Source organism: Notolepis coatsorum, assembly GCF_963971535.1.
Source record: "Notolepis coatsorum genome assembly, chromosome: 13".
NCBI lineage: Eukaryota > Metazoa > Chordata > Actinopteri > Aulopiformes > Paralepididae > Notolepis > Notolepis coatsorum.
In genome coordinates this window covers 23,731,272-23,744,454 of record NC_140177.1, presented here as the reverse complement: position 1 = coordinate 23,744,454, position 13,183 = coordinate 23,731,272, and the positions used below count along the sequence as shown (strand labels likewise).

The window sequence follows — 13,183 nt, the reverse complement described above, 5'->3', positions numbered from 1 at the left end:
GCTAGTTGTATATTATTCTGTTCATGAATTGGTTGTTTACTTTTTTCAGAAGTCCTCGGTACAGTCAGTTAAACGAACAAGAATACTAACTAGCATAGAAACTCCGGTTTCACATTGTCCTCAGAGCAGATAAAATCTTTTCCACTTATCTCGACTTTTCTACACCAGGAAAAGTGACCATGCGATCCAAAACCCAGAAGCCTGACCTCGGAGGTGCGACGGACCAGAAAGCGTCGACACCGCCGGTCGAGAGCCGCCCAGGACACCGGACGGACGTCACCCAGTCCCTGAGCGTCGTACCTGACCAAGACGGCCCCTCACAGCCCTCCTCCCCGCCCCCCTCTGCCGACCGCAAGACGCTGGTCGCCAGCACGAGCTACGATGACCTCGATATCCCGTTCATCGACGAGGACGTCTAACGAGACAGTAGAATAATGCTCCGAGTGCTTGAGAGTAACATTTTGGGTGTCAGTCGTGAGAACTGGAATCATCTCAAGCACAGAGGAGCCACAGCACAGAGAACAAGAACCTTGCACTTTCGTTTTTCCAACGCCCTTTTTTTGTCACAATCAAAGCTGCTGTGGAATGAAGTGCCTCAAGGAACTATGGTTATTTACTGTGAGATCATATAGACTTTGTTCATTTGTTGTTTTTATTTTCTGTTAGGAGAAAAACAAGCATCGGAAGTCTACTCTTTTCTTTCATATCAATAATGTATCTAATTTTAGCTATATTCCTTAGATGTACATAACTCTTTAAATGTAAGTATTGTGGTGTTTCTTTTGTGTGATTAGCCATGTGTCATCACAAGTAGGCATTAAAGGACAATATTACGAGGAACAACTCATTCATCCATTGTATGGAAGTGTCATCTACGGTACTCTTGAAATTCTTGAAGTGCCAGTTTGTATGACATTACAAGTGCCTTGTTTTCAATTCTTTGCTGATGGACATACTATACTTAAGGGTAAGGAAACTGGTGGTCCGCGGGCGTGAATATTAAAGGCAACCAACTTGTGTTCGGCTTTTCTCTGATTGGCCGCGCCCCCACGCGCAAGCAAGCGGCAGCCCCTCCCACGTCCCAAATGAAACCCAAGGAGCTAGCGGCAGCGCGGGCAACCAACTTGTGTACCACTACCAACCAACTTAAGCTGCTGTACCAACCAACTTGTGTTCAGCTGCGGTAGCAGTGGAGCGCTGCTGACTGATTATTATGTTTCGCGTTTTTAACAACCAACTACCAGATTCACTCGTCACTGTACATCACCTCTGAAGTATAAATAAAGCCCATACAGTTATGAAATGCGCTGAACTAGAAAGCGTAACGTTATTATGTTTCGCGTTTTTAACAACCAACTACCAGATTCACTCGTCACTGTACATCACTTCAGCTCCAGCAGCAGCGGCCGCGCTCCGTTGAAGCCCTTCAATGATAGAGCTCTCATATTTTGCGAATGCATAAACTATATCTTAAATTATGGCTATGTGTCTAATATGGCTGTCGCTTATCAATGACTTCGCGACAGCCATATTAAACACTCACTGTACATCAGTGTGGAACTGTACGCTGTAACGTTATATGTTATTTCGCCTGTGGAGGCTGCTGAAACGCCAGCGGGGCGACGCAGTGGTTTTTCCCCGGCTTCCGTGTGCCGCCGCCGGCTTGATCCAGCTTCAGCAGCAGCAGCGGCGGTGCTCTGTTGTAGGAAGCCCTTCAATGACAGAGCTCTCATATTTTGCGAATGCATAAACTATATCTTAAATTATGGCTATGTGTCTAATATGGCTGTCGCTTATCAATGACTTCGCGACAGCCATATTAGACACATCGCCATAATTTAAGATATAGTTTATGCATTCGCAAATATGAGAGCTCTGTCATTGAAGTGGGTGGTGGCAGCATTACTAACAGTAGCGATTTTTATTGTTTTGTCATGACCAAACATAATCCCAACATAGATAGGAGGTGTACTGTATGTCAAATGTCGGTCATGTGGTGGAAGAGTTTAGTACAGTCACACAACAGAACACCAGTGTTTCTAGTAGATATGTTTATTAATATAAATAAACACCTCTGTCTGAACTGGTTCGAGCAGCGCGTTGGTTCGACCAGCGCTTCTGCCGCGTCTCTCAGCGGAAAAGGGCGTGTGCTAGGGCGGTCACGTGGCCGTGTGGCCAATCAGAGAAACGCTGAACGAAAAGCAGAACACAAGTTGGTTGCCTTTAATATTCACGCGGCCCGCGGGCCACATCAGGCCTGACAAAGCCTCCCATCTGGCCCACAGAAGATGAATGGCTTGCCAATTGGCAAAGTAAAATGCATACAATTCAATGATTTGTGAATTAATTACCCTAATTAAGATAGAAGAAGAGCGTTCTCCGTAAAATAGATATCAGTTCCAGTCTCAGTTTTTGTGTGAGTGAATGTTCAACTTCAAACTAGAGAAGAGAAATTAGACTTCAGTTCAGCTCCACTCTCCACGAACAGTGAATTCGACATCACCCCCTTGAAAGCTCCTCTCGCGATACTGTGTGTGTGTGTGTGTGTGTGAGAGAGAGAGAGAGTGTGGTGAAAACTAAGCTTGTTTGTGTGTGGCTGTCTGGCTGCAGAGTAGCAGTTCACAGCAGTGTACAGTAGCTCTCTGTGCCAAGTCTACTTTTGTTTTCATTTGCGTTGATTTTGTGGGGATATCGTTACTACTAGCCCCAAGTGAATGGGACAGGCTGAGACTGGGACCACATTTCCCTTTTGTGTCCAGAGCTGAAAAAGTTTGGGAACCCCATAGGCTAATAAAATGTAATTATACCTATTTTTTTTTTCTGGCCCCAGTGTCTGCCAAGAAAAATTCTGGCCCTTGGACAAATGTAGTTGATGACCCCCGCTCTGCTTTGTGTCTTTAACGATCCCAAAATCAACTAGCTCTTGCACAGAGAATGTTCTCCATTTGATATCTGGTATTAAGGGGAGACACTGCAGGTGAATAGGGTAAAAAAATTAACTAATAGATATCACAATGAAACTTCCCCAGTTGATTACTTATATTAAGACAAGGCTTTTTTGTATTACAAGTTTTCTGAAATTGTATGTTTAAATATGCAAATGAGGCATGATCTACTTAAATATGCACTAATTTGCATATAATTCCAGGACCGAAATCTGAACATTGGATAAAGCCATTTTCAAAATTATAGTTTCATTTTGTTGACATATTAGAGCCAAAGGTTATTACAGAGGGGATTTTGGATATCTCTTTTTATCACTCCATAAATCAGAAAATACTCCATTCAGTCAATTTTTATGGTAAAATTCCATATTTCGCCATGTTTTTAGGAATAAAATGTGATATAAATCAGGGTATGAATGCGATATCAACAAACCCTTCTGTAAATACCTTCAGAACATAGATATGAATAGAACTGGAAGGTTTGGTGTATGTGAGTGCTACTGAAGTGGAGATTTCTGGCTCAGAGTATGAGGAAAAACTCTTAAAACTCATTTTTGGGAAAACGCCTTCAAAGTTCTGTATTGTAAAATGCCATACTTTTTTTTTAAACAGATATTTACACAATACCTAATCAAACCATTAGTAATAGACAACCTAAACACATGCCTGATAACTGAATAATAATAATAATAATAATAATAATGATGATGTTATTGAACTGAACAGAACTACACACAGGCTACAAACAGTGTAGTACAGTGTAGTACCCCCTAATAGGCAAAACATATTTGAATAGATATCACTATGAAACTTTCCCAATTTGTTATGTACATATAAACTAAGAAAAAATATATTGCAAGTTTTCTGAAATGTATGTTTATATATGCAAATGAGGCACTTCCCCATTAAATATGTGCACATTTATGGATGCAACAAGGCAAAATGATGTAAAATAAACAACTAAATGTGTGTTATTGACGTTTTATTGTCACTAGTTTCATAGAAGACATGTTTAGGAAGCAAAATATAACAAAATTTCAAAATCAACAAAAAAAGTATATTTGACTATTCACCTGCAGTGTCTCGCCTTAATGTCTGGTGGAATTGTATTTTGGGGCTATCAATGGGTGTTTTTTCTCTCAGGAATGCATCTCTGTTGTGTGTATATTTCTTTCCAATTTGCTTTCCTGTGGAATGAGTAAAGGACTAACTGTGATGATGGACTATTGGTCCAGACCTGAAGCAATGGTATTTCTTGCATGCCTCTTTGACTGAAAAGATTTTGTTCTGTCATTTTCCCATCATCATCATCATCATGGCTGTGCAGCTTTTGGCAAGTAAACTTTTTTGTCTATGCAATTGATTGATTGATTGATTGATTGAAAACTTTATTAACAGATTGCAGAATGGGTACAGTACAGCTCAATACATACAATTGTTAAGGGGATGCAGACCGGAGAAAGACTTTCGTCTTGTTTACATCAGGGTCCCCCATTTTTGCATGTCTGTGGATTTTGTAACGAGTAGGAGGAATTACTGTGTTGTGTTTTAAGTCCTCAGATTTTGAGTGTCTCACACTGATATGAACTGGCCATAATCACACTTGTGATATTTTATCTTGCTCTTGCAGTAGTGTGACAATGATGGCGTTAATGACAGTGCCCATAATAGACCTGGTACTGTAGACTGTAGAGTAATTACTTTAGAAAAAAAGAAGAAAAAAAACATGTGACAGAAGCACTTCGTTAAACATCTATTTAGCTTTTCGTAAACATGTGATGTCAGCCAGGCGATGATGTTGGCTCATGGCTGAACACACTGTACAGTTTCTACTAGTACTCGCCATATAAGGGGCTTCCTCTTTGTTACACCGAACCCGCGACGGTGCTCGCGAATAACATTTTAAGAATCAATAGTACAAACGTCTGGTTAAACCAATCAAACTCCCGAGTCTTCTCTTCCTCCTAATCGTGCCTAACCAATCGGCGACGGTGTTCGCGTCGGGGGGGTGGCGCGTTTCTCTCCGTCCAGGAAGACGGGTCGCGTGTAGTCTTTTACAAACACACTTGCAGTTCCGCGTTCGGGTTCTGCGATCTGATTGGCCACTGACGGTTCTCTCTGCGCCAATCGGCCAATCGGCGCAGAGAGAAACGTCAGTGGCCAGTCAGATCGCAGAACCCGAACGCGGAACTGCAAGTGTGGTGGTAAAAGACTACACGCAGACGGGTCACAGAGTGAGGAGGTGGGGAGGAGAGATGGTGATCATCATCACTAGTTAGCTGCTCGGCAGCTCAAACTCAACACAGCGAGGTATCATCGAGAGATATCAGCCGAAGACGAGTCGACAACACATTTTTTTTTAATAAACAAAACGATGCCCCTCTAACACAACATCAAGAATGGACATAAGTTAACGATGACGGGGGAGAAAAAGAAGAAAAAGCGGCTGAACCGCAGCATTCTTCTGGCAAAGAAAATTATTATAAAAGATGGAGGCACCGTGAGTTAAATATTTATTTATCTTCGTTAGCAACCAGCTAAATTGGCTTTTTTTGTGTGTGCTAGTAACGTAAACGTTCGTTAGCTGTAACGTTATGTATTATTTAGCTAACATGTGTTTATTGTTGAAATAATGCTTCCTTTTTGAGCAGCCCATGATACAACACCGTGTAACGTGACAGGTTGTAGCTGGTGTTAGCTACGGTTAGCTTCGTTGACGCCAACTAGCTGAAGCGCTATTAAGGTTAGTTGGATAATAACTGACATAATTATTAACATAACGCTTTGATGAAACGTTATTAACCTGCAGCGGGTAGCGTTAATAAAGCATGGCATCTAACGTTTTCTATATGAAAGGTTGACTTCAATAACCTAACGTCAGCATTAAGCACGGACATACACAGCTAAGCTAACTAGCTGATGATAGCTATAGCTAGCTAGACTGGTTTGCTATTTGATTGATTGATAACTTTATTAACAGATTGCAGAATAGGTACAGTACAGCTAAGGGGCTGCAGACCAGAGAAAGACTTTCGTCTTGTTTACATTTTCAATTCATCATATATAACGTTAACTAACTAACTGGCTAGAATGTGGACTGGAGTTGAACTGTGTTGTTGTTTGGTTGCATTTCCCCCAACATTTTCAATGGCAATTCCACCTTTGCCACGAAACCAGTTTTAAGAAATAACTGTTTATACAATTCAAAAAATGTATCCTGGAACTAGACGTGTTGCATTGTTTTTTAGTTAACAACCCTGACCCGTGGTTAACCACCTCTGACCCCTGACCTGTGGTTGACCACCTCTGACCCCTGACCTGTGGTGTTCATGAAGACAGTCGATCAAAATCTTGATGTGATGAGTCTGGTGGTGGAATAAGTTATGTGTGCACAGTTAGGCTGGATGTTGAATTAAAGTGTTGTAATCCTAACCATGAAGTTGAATTCAAGTGTTGTAATTCTAACAAATGTTGAATTCAAGTGTTGTAATCCTAACATGTCAAATTAAACATGAAGAGTCATATACTTCTAACAATATGTTGAAAAGACCCAAGAGTTGTTATTTGGCAACAACAAGGCCTGTTGATGACAGCCTTGGTGGCTGTAAAAAAGTCTTAAACACCTGTTATGATGCAGCTTAGTCTGACAAGGCCATTATTTCTCGTTACTGTTGTTGCTACTGGTCGTCTGGCTGGCCACAGACTGACCTGCCTAGGCTTTCAACATCTGGCCCTCGATTCAACTTGGAATCACAGACTTTTTATATGAGTTTAGAGATAATTTCTGAGCACAACATAGTTAGTAATATATCCATAAATGGGTAGATTAATGTCGACAAAGAAGGAAATTCCACCACCTCTTTTTAAAGGGTTTTTACACAGAACTATTAGGCTTGTTCCTCATTTCCGCGATGCAGCAGGTGGTGTGATGTGATTGTACATTCGTAACCGAACAAAAGGGGTGGGTGTTTTGTCGGATGTGTGGTTTGCCGCCAGGTGCCCCCCCACCCCCCACCCATTGGTAACCTGTGTCCCCTGTGTGTCCCATGATGCACTGGGCCATACCACATGGGGAAATGACAAACCATACAAGCTTGTGTCACTACTAGCTGCTGGTGTCTTTGTTGAGCCGGGCCTGGCCTAGTTTACAGTCACCACAGTATTCACACCTCGCTGTCCATCAAGGCTCCTGCTCAGCATCCATACTCACTCCGTCACAGGCTCCTATCGCACTATAGACTGGTATGGATTTACTGAGCCGCAGCCAAGTGGCTTTTCCCTTTGGGAGTAGGTTTCTTGAGAGACAGGGGGACATCTTCATTTCTGTTTTAATTCATTCCACAGATTTAGGCCTACACAATTAGCCTACATTTTTTTATTAGCCTACACAAGGTTGATAAGATAACATTTTCCTTTATTGATCCCCTTGGAGAAATTCGGGCACCATAGCAGGAGGGGGATGGGATGTATGGGCAGGGTAATGGTAGAAAGACAAATATAGCCAATAAAATTGTATCTGAATATAAAAATATGATTTAAAAACAAACTGTGTAAACAAAGGTGCAGATGAGGTATGCCCTACCGTATGCCCTATTGGTTGTATTATACGTTCTTACAATAAATATGGCAATAAAGAATTTGAATCAGAATATATACTATGAGTAAAAGTAAACCGTATACAGAAGGATATGAGGAGTTTTAGTTAGGTTTCAGAATGTGAAAGGAGAATGGTCTCCATATCACTAGTACACCTGACATAATGCTGTAATAATTAAATAATGCTGCTGAACTTGTTATTATATTATGTATTAAATTATGAATAAAATGTTGTTGGACTACGCTTAAGAAATGGTGACACTAGGGACGTGCATAACGGTTATTTTTGATGGCCGACATCCGCTGTCATTAACCGGTTGAAAACCAGTTGGCCACATTTTTTCTTTTTCTTGCGTAACAACCATAATGTTCAACAACAGTGCTTCCCTAACTGGTCTGTCTTGATAACAGTCCAGGGTGCCGTGCACAATCTGCCCCTTTCACATTCTAATTCTCTCTTTCTTTCTCTCAACACGACAATACAAATCCATCTAACGTTACCCGACACCCGCACAACATTTACCCTATTTCTTTCTTCTTTTTTTAACGATTTTATTATACCAGGAAGATCAATTGAGAACAGCTTCTCATTTACAATGATGACCTGGCAAGAGGCCCCAGCAGAAGTCAAAACAAAAACAAACGGTATGCATAGGGCTGTCTTAACTTAAATACTCGAAGCTTCGTTTGATGGGCACGGGATTCGAACTGCTCATTAACTCCGCCTCTCTTTTTGTTAACTACAACAAGCACATGGAGATTCCTCATTAACTCCTCTGTGTTGAATACAACTTGCTGCTTTTATAAAGCCTCAAATGACAGCTTACAATATTTCATAAAAGCAAAGTGTTTAGTTTGTCTAAGATTTAAAAAGGTTTAAACTTTACAGCACTGACAATTCTCTATAGTATTTTTAGTTTTACCTGTGTTTGATAAGACACCCAGTCAGCAGCAGTGTCCCGACCCATATACAAACATGTCTTAATAAAACGTGCTTAATTAAGTCGAATTGTGCCTTTGTCTCTATTAACTACATATAAATATTTATATAATTGTTTGCTTTATAGACTAAGTTTGCAACATAATTATGTAATGTAATGTCGTTGGCTGTGTAACAGAGAACATTATTAATTTGATTAATTAATCCAATCCACTTTATTTATAGAGCACATTTAAAAACAATAAAGTTGACCAAAGTGCTGTACAAGTCCCACAACATAAGAAAAAAAATTAAGATATTTTTTAAATTCTTTTATTATTGTCGAAGCTTCGAATTTAAATAGAATCTTGGGCCCGAAGCTTCGACGGCCAAAAAAAGCTTCGAAGGTCAGCCCTGCATGAATCCAAGACACACATCCAATGAGGTAGAAACAAGGAAGTTAAAAACAGCCTAAATAACTACTGACATTCACCCTATAAAATGAATATGAAATTATATATATATATTATTTTTAAATGCTAATGTACGGTTTAACCATTATGAGTATCCGGTTAATTTAAAATGACTGGTTAACCGGATATCCTTGCACACCCCTAGGTGACACGGAAAGTGAGCCCACATCTCTCTCAGTGAACTTAACCCTCTTCTCTCATCGCACAGCGTTTTAAATTCTCATTATATTCTCTCTAAGGGATTGCATTATTTATTCAAAGCAAATAAGGAATTTGAAAGTGAGTAAAACGGGTCACAACGATTGGCTCGTGCCTCGTCGTGTTTGTACACAGTCTACTCTAGAGATTTGAGACATAATAAGGTGGACGTTGTCTGCTAAATTGATTCTAGGTTCATCTCTCTCACTTCCCAAGAATGTCTGCCGGTCTCGTGCTGTTGTTTACGTTACGCACTACCATCAGTATCTATCTTCTCAATGCTATGTATCTCAACTGTGCTATGTATCTCTCTCTCTGTCTGTCTCTCTCTCTAGCCTCAGGGTATTGGTGAACCCAGTGTTTACCATGCCGTGGTGGTCATCTTCCTGGAGTTCTTCGCCTGGGGTCTCCTCACCACCCCCATGCTCGCGGTAAGCCAGTCACACTGCCCTCACATTAAACATGCACCCACTCCAGATACCCATTCAGAATCCTATCACAAGTATTATACAATATCAAGTGCCAGTGTCTGATTCATTGGTATTTATTGAAACAGGATATAACAAGCTATTGAGATGGCTCCTTATGCATGACGGACATTGACAGAACATGCGCAAGTTTTCTTATCAAACTATTCCTTTGGGTTAAAAAAAGAAAAAAAAGCTTGCTAAATGTGACACACTTTTTTTTAAATTTATATACCATGAACATAAAATGTAGCCTCATTTTATTGATACGATTCTGTGTGTGTGGGTTTGCCACCCACTAGCCAGTGACTGAAGCACAGCAGCTATAAAAAAGGGAGAAACGTGCTCATGTAGCTCTGTGGTTGTGTGTCGTCATGTTGTCTTACTGACACGGTGTATCTCCGGGGCGATAAAGAGTGCATTGTTTCCGATTCGATGATAACGTCGCCGACGCGATAATCAGTATTAGTTTATTGTTGCCATAGTTACCTCTCAGTCCACAGACTGTCCCATCAGACTGTTTGTTTGGGGTAATTGGACAAAAATTATTGATATATATATCTTCTCCCCCCCCCCACCTATTTATGCCACACACACAAGCTGTGTTACACAGCGTAACAGAATAGTTTCTTATGAGATTAGATTACACTCAAATGTATTGTCATTATACAGTACAGTACAATGGAAATAAGTTTGGCATCCAATCAGAGTGCAAATGTAACATACAATGTACAGGTGATTTAAGCTGGGTATAAAATATATGAATTAGTACTACTCTGTTGGTGTAGTGCTAATTTGATGTATGTACAGAGTTGTAATACCAATATGTACAGTGATACAGATATATGGTAGTCATACTGGCTGGCAGCATAACTAGTAGAGTAGGTTAGGGATATGTACAGATGTAGTCGATATAGTATCTACAGATGTATGTAAAAAGGTCTATATGCAACTAGTATGTACAGACAGATTGATATACCGATATATATATATATATATATATATATATGGTGAGAATAAATATATATACAGCACTATTGTACACGCTATCTTATGTCAACATCTCTTGCCCAATTCTTCTTCATAAGCGGTGGAGAATGATAATTCCCATTGACCGTGATCAGACGGGGCCCCGCCACCCCTCTATGAATAATTTAATCGCTAATCAAATTGGGGAGAGGGCCCGGATGACGCAACATGTTGTTTTGTTGGCATGGTTGTTTGTTTGTTGTCTGTGCGCTGGTAGACGCTCTGCCCAGTGGTGGACTGAGAGATATGAAAAGGGCGTCAGCCAGGTGGTGTTTTGTCTGAGACACAGTCTTTGTTGAGAGGCTTATCAGGGAGTGAGAGGAGGGGTCAGCTCTTCATTGTCAGACTACTGCACAGATGCCAGCTAGGCAACCACGCCACACACTCACTCACTCACCTTAACACTTTGAGTGCCAGGGACGCGATTTTTGTCGTTAGTTCATGCCGCCAGTTGAGTGCCACCAACGACATATAGCGTTTGTTTGTTGTATCTTTTTTTATTAACGATTTTAATTCATATTTCATCAATCGAGCCTCACGCTAGTGTTGCAGACTCTCTGAGCTCAATTGGGAAAATACCGCCTCCTATCGTCTCTCCCTGTGTAACTGCACCCCATTGGTTTAGACTGATGGGGGTGGAGCGGTCCAGCCTCATGTTACTCTCCGGCGAGGCATCTGAAGACATCCAAGTTGATCGCCGACCCTCAGAACAGCGTGGATTATGTATTTCCAGTACCCGACGCTGAATCAATAAACGCGATCGATATTTGGAATGGCGATCAGGAATTGGAATAATCTTTTTGGAGAACATCTTATGAGGTAAGCAATTTATTTTACCAGTCTTGGGGTAATCGGATCTATTTTGACCTATATATCAACGTGTGCCTGTGCCCTATGTGCGTCTGTGTGTGTGCGCTGATCAGGAAATGAGAGAATATATTTTTCAGATTGCTTCTCTAGCGTGCATAAGTACACATATACTATCGATAATCTAGCATTTATTTGAAAACGATTCATAAATAGGCCGAAAAATTACAACGTTTTTTGTGTATGTCAGAATATTCCAGTAAAGGGCGATTATCACGGAATCTATATATTTTCCTGAAAAACGAGGGCTTTTCAAAATGCTATAAAACGGAAATGAACCGATTAAATCCGTCTCTACAATGTTGACTGCAAACAAGTCATTGATAAACGACGGGCAGATTAGACACATAGCCATAATTTAAGACAGAGATTATGCGTTTAGAGCGCTATCATTGAAGTGGGTGGAGGCATCCAACGATAAATAGTGCACGCCACGCTGGCAATCAAAGTGTTAATGTAGCGGCGGGATTGTTTCAGCCAAACGGTTGCCATAGACGAGTGAAGAGGCATCATTTATGGAGTCAAAGTCCAGGGATTATTTCTTTCATCACATCCCCCCACCCCCCACACTCCTATCATAATCACTTTGGTTCAAATTGGGGCTGAACAATGTGGATAAAATATACTATTGCCATTATTTTGGCAGATATTGCAATTCAGATATAACTTGCAATGTTTTAAATTATTTAACCAGGAAGTCCCATTGAGATACAAGATCGGTTTGGGAGAGGGAGGTAAGGGGTTTTAGATTGTGTGTTGTGAAGTTTAGACTTCAGAGAGGGAGAGTAAAGTGCAGAAAAAAAGGTACCGTTGGTTACCGGTATCGATTCCCAGGTAAAAAGAAACATTTTCAGGCTCTGTGTCCGGAAAAGAAGACCCACCACGTAGGCCAGATGCAAGCCGCATTTTACAATAAACCTCTGTGGGGCAGCTTACATTTTTTTTTATAATCGCAAATTGGATCGCAATCGCAATATCTGTCAGAAAAATCGCAATTAGATTATTTCCCAAAATTGTGCAGCCCTAATCACAAGTGAGTATGAGGGGACATGTCTTACTGTCCTATTGGATCATAAGTATGAGGGAGGCATACCATTGAATCATAAGTATGAGGGGGCATACCTTACGCTGTCTCCTATTGTATTTCCCAGACCGGTTGTGACCAATCTGCTTATTATATAGGCCTAGTGTTTCTGGATTTGAGTGAGACATGTCTGCCAGACTCTTCTCTGGGGATGGGTATCGCCTCTCATTACCCCATTTAATTAGATTTAGATTCACCACAAGGTCTCTTATTTGATTTAGATAAATTCTTTATTCAGGGGGTCAGCACCTGCTATTGCCACTGTATGTTAAGCATTATTAAGAAATGCCTGCATTGCACCCTCGTGGTATCAATATGAATAGAATCGTATATCGTCAGCCCCTATTAGAATTTCTTCTCTCAAAAACAATATTGTGAGCACACGCACCAGAGAGGACGAATAGACACATGCTTAGGTTGTGGACACATCGGTCTCAATAGTGTCTCGTTTGAAGTGGCGGTGTACTTGTGGTGGTTTAGCTTTAATTAGCCTGGGTTTTTTTTGGCGCCCTTTAGATCCCCGTGCGGGCAGGCAGGCGGGGGCCCAGGCTAATGAGTGGCATCTGGAGATGCTGAAGGCTGCCTCTCTGCTTCGTTAGTAACCA

At 40.9% G+C, this 13,183-nt stretch overlaps 2 protein-coding genes across 7 annotated transcripts in view; both read left to right on the top strand.

Moving 5' to 3' along the window:
• LOC311239615 (myosin IXb) overlaps positions 1 to 1,735 on the top strand; it is a 119,710-nt gene extending 117,975 nt beyond the window's left edge. For 5 of the 6 annotated variants that reach the window (XM_084327988.1, XM_084327989.1, XM_084327990.1 and 2 more), the window contains one exon: positions 169 to 1,735. In XM_084327988.1, the coding sequence (XP_084184114.1) occupies positions 169 to 419 (251 nt within the window). In that variant the 3' untranslated portion in view covers positions 420 to 1,735. The remainder of the gene's footprint in view (positions 1 to 168) is intronic. The other variant, XM_084327992.1, reaches the window with a different exon arrangement.
• Positions 1,736 to 5,199: 3,464 nt separating this feature from the next.
• Positions 5,200 to 13,183, top strand: part of mfsd14a2 (major facilitator superfamily domain containing 14A2) — a 44,818-nt gene continuing 36,834 nt past the window's right edge. The window contains exons 1-2 of the mRNA XM_084327822.1: positions 5,200 to 5,445; positions 9,467 to 9,562. Coding sequence (XP_084183948.1) covers positions 5,362 to 5,445; positions 9,467 to 9,562 — 180 coding nt within the window. The 5' untranslated portion in view covers positions 5,200 to 5,361. The remainder of the gene's footprint in view (positions 5,446 to 9,466; positions 9,563 to 13,183) is intronic.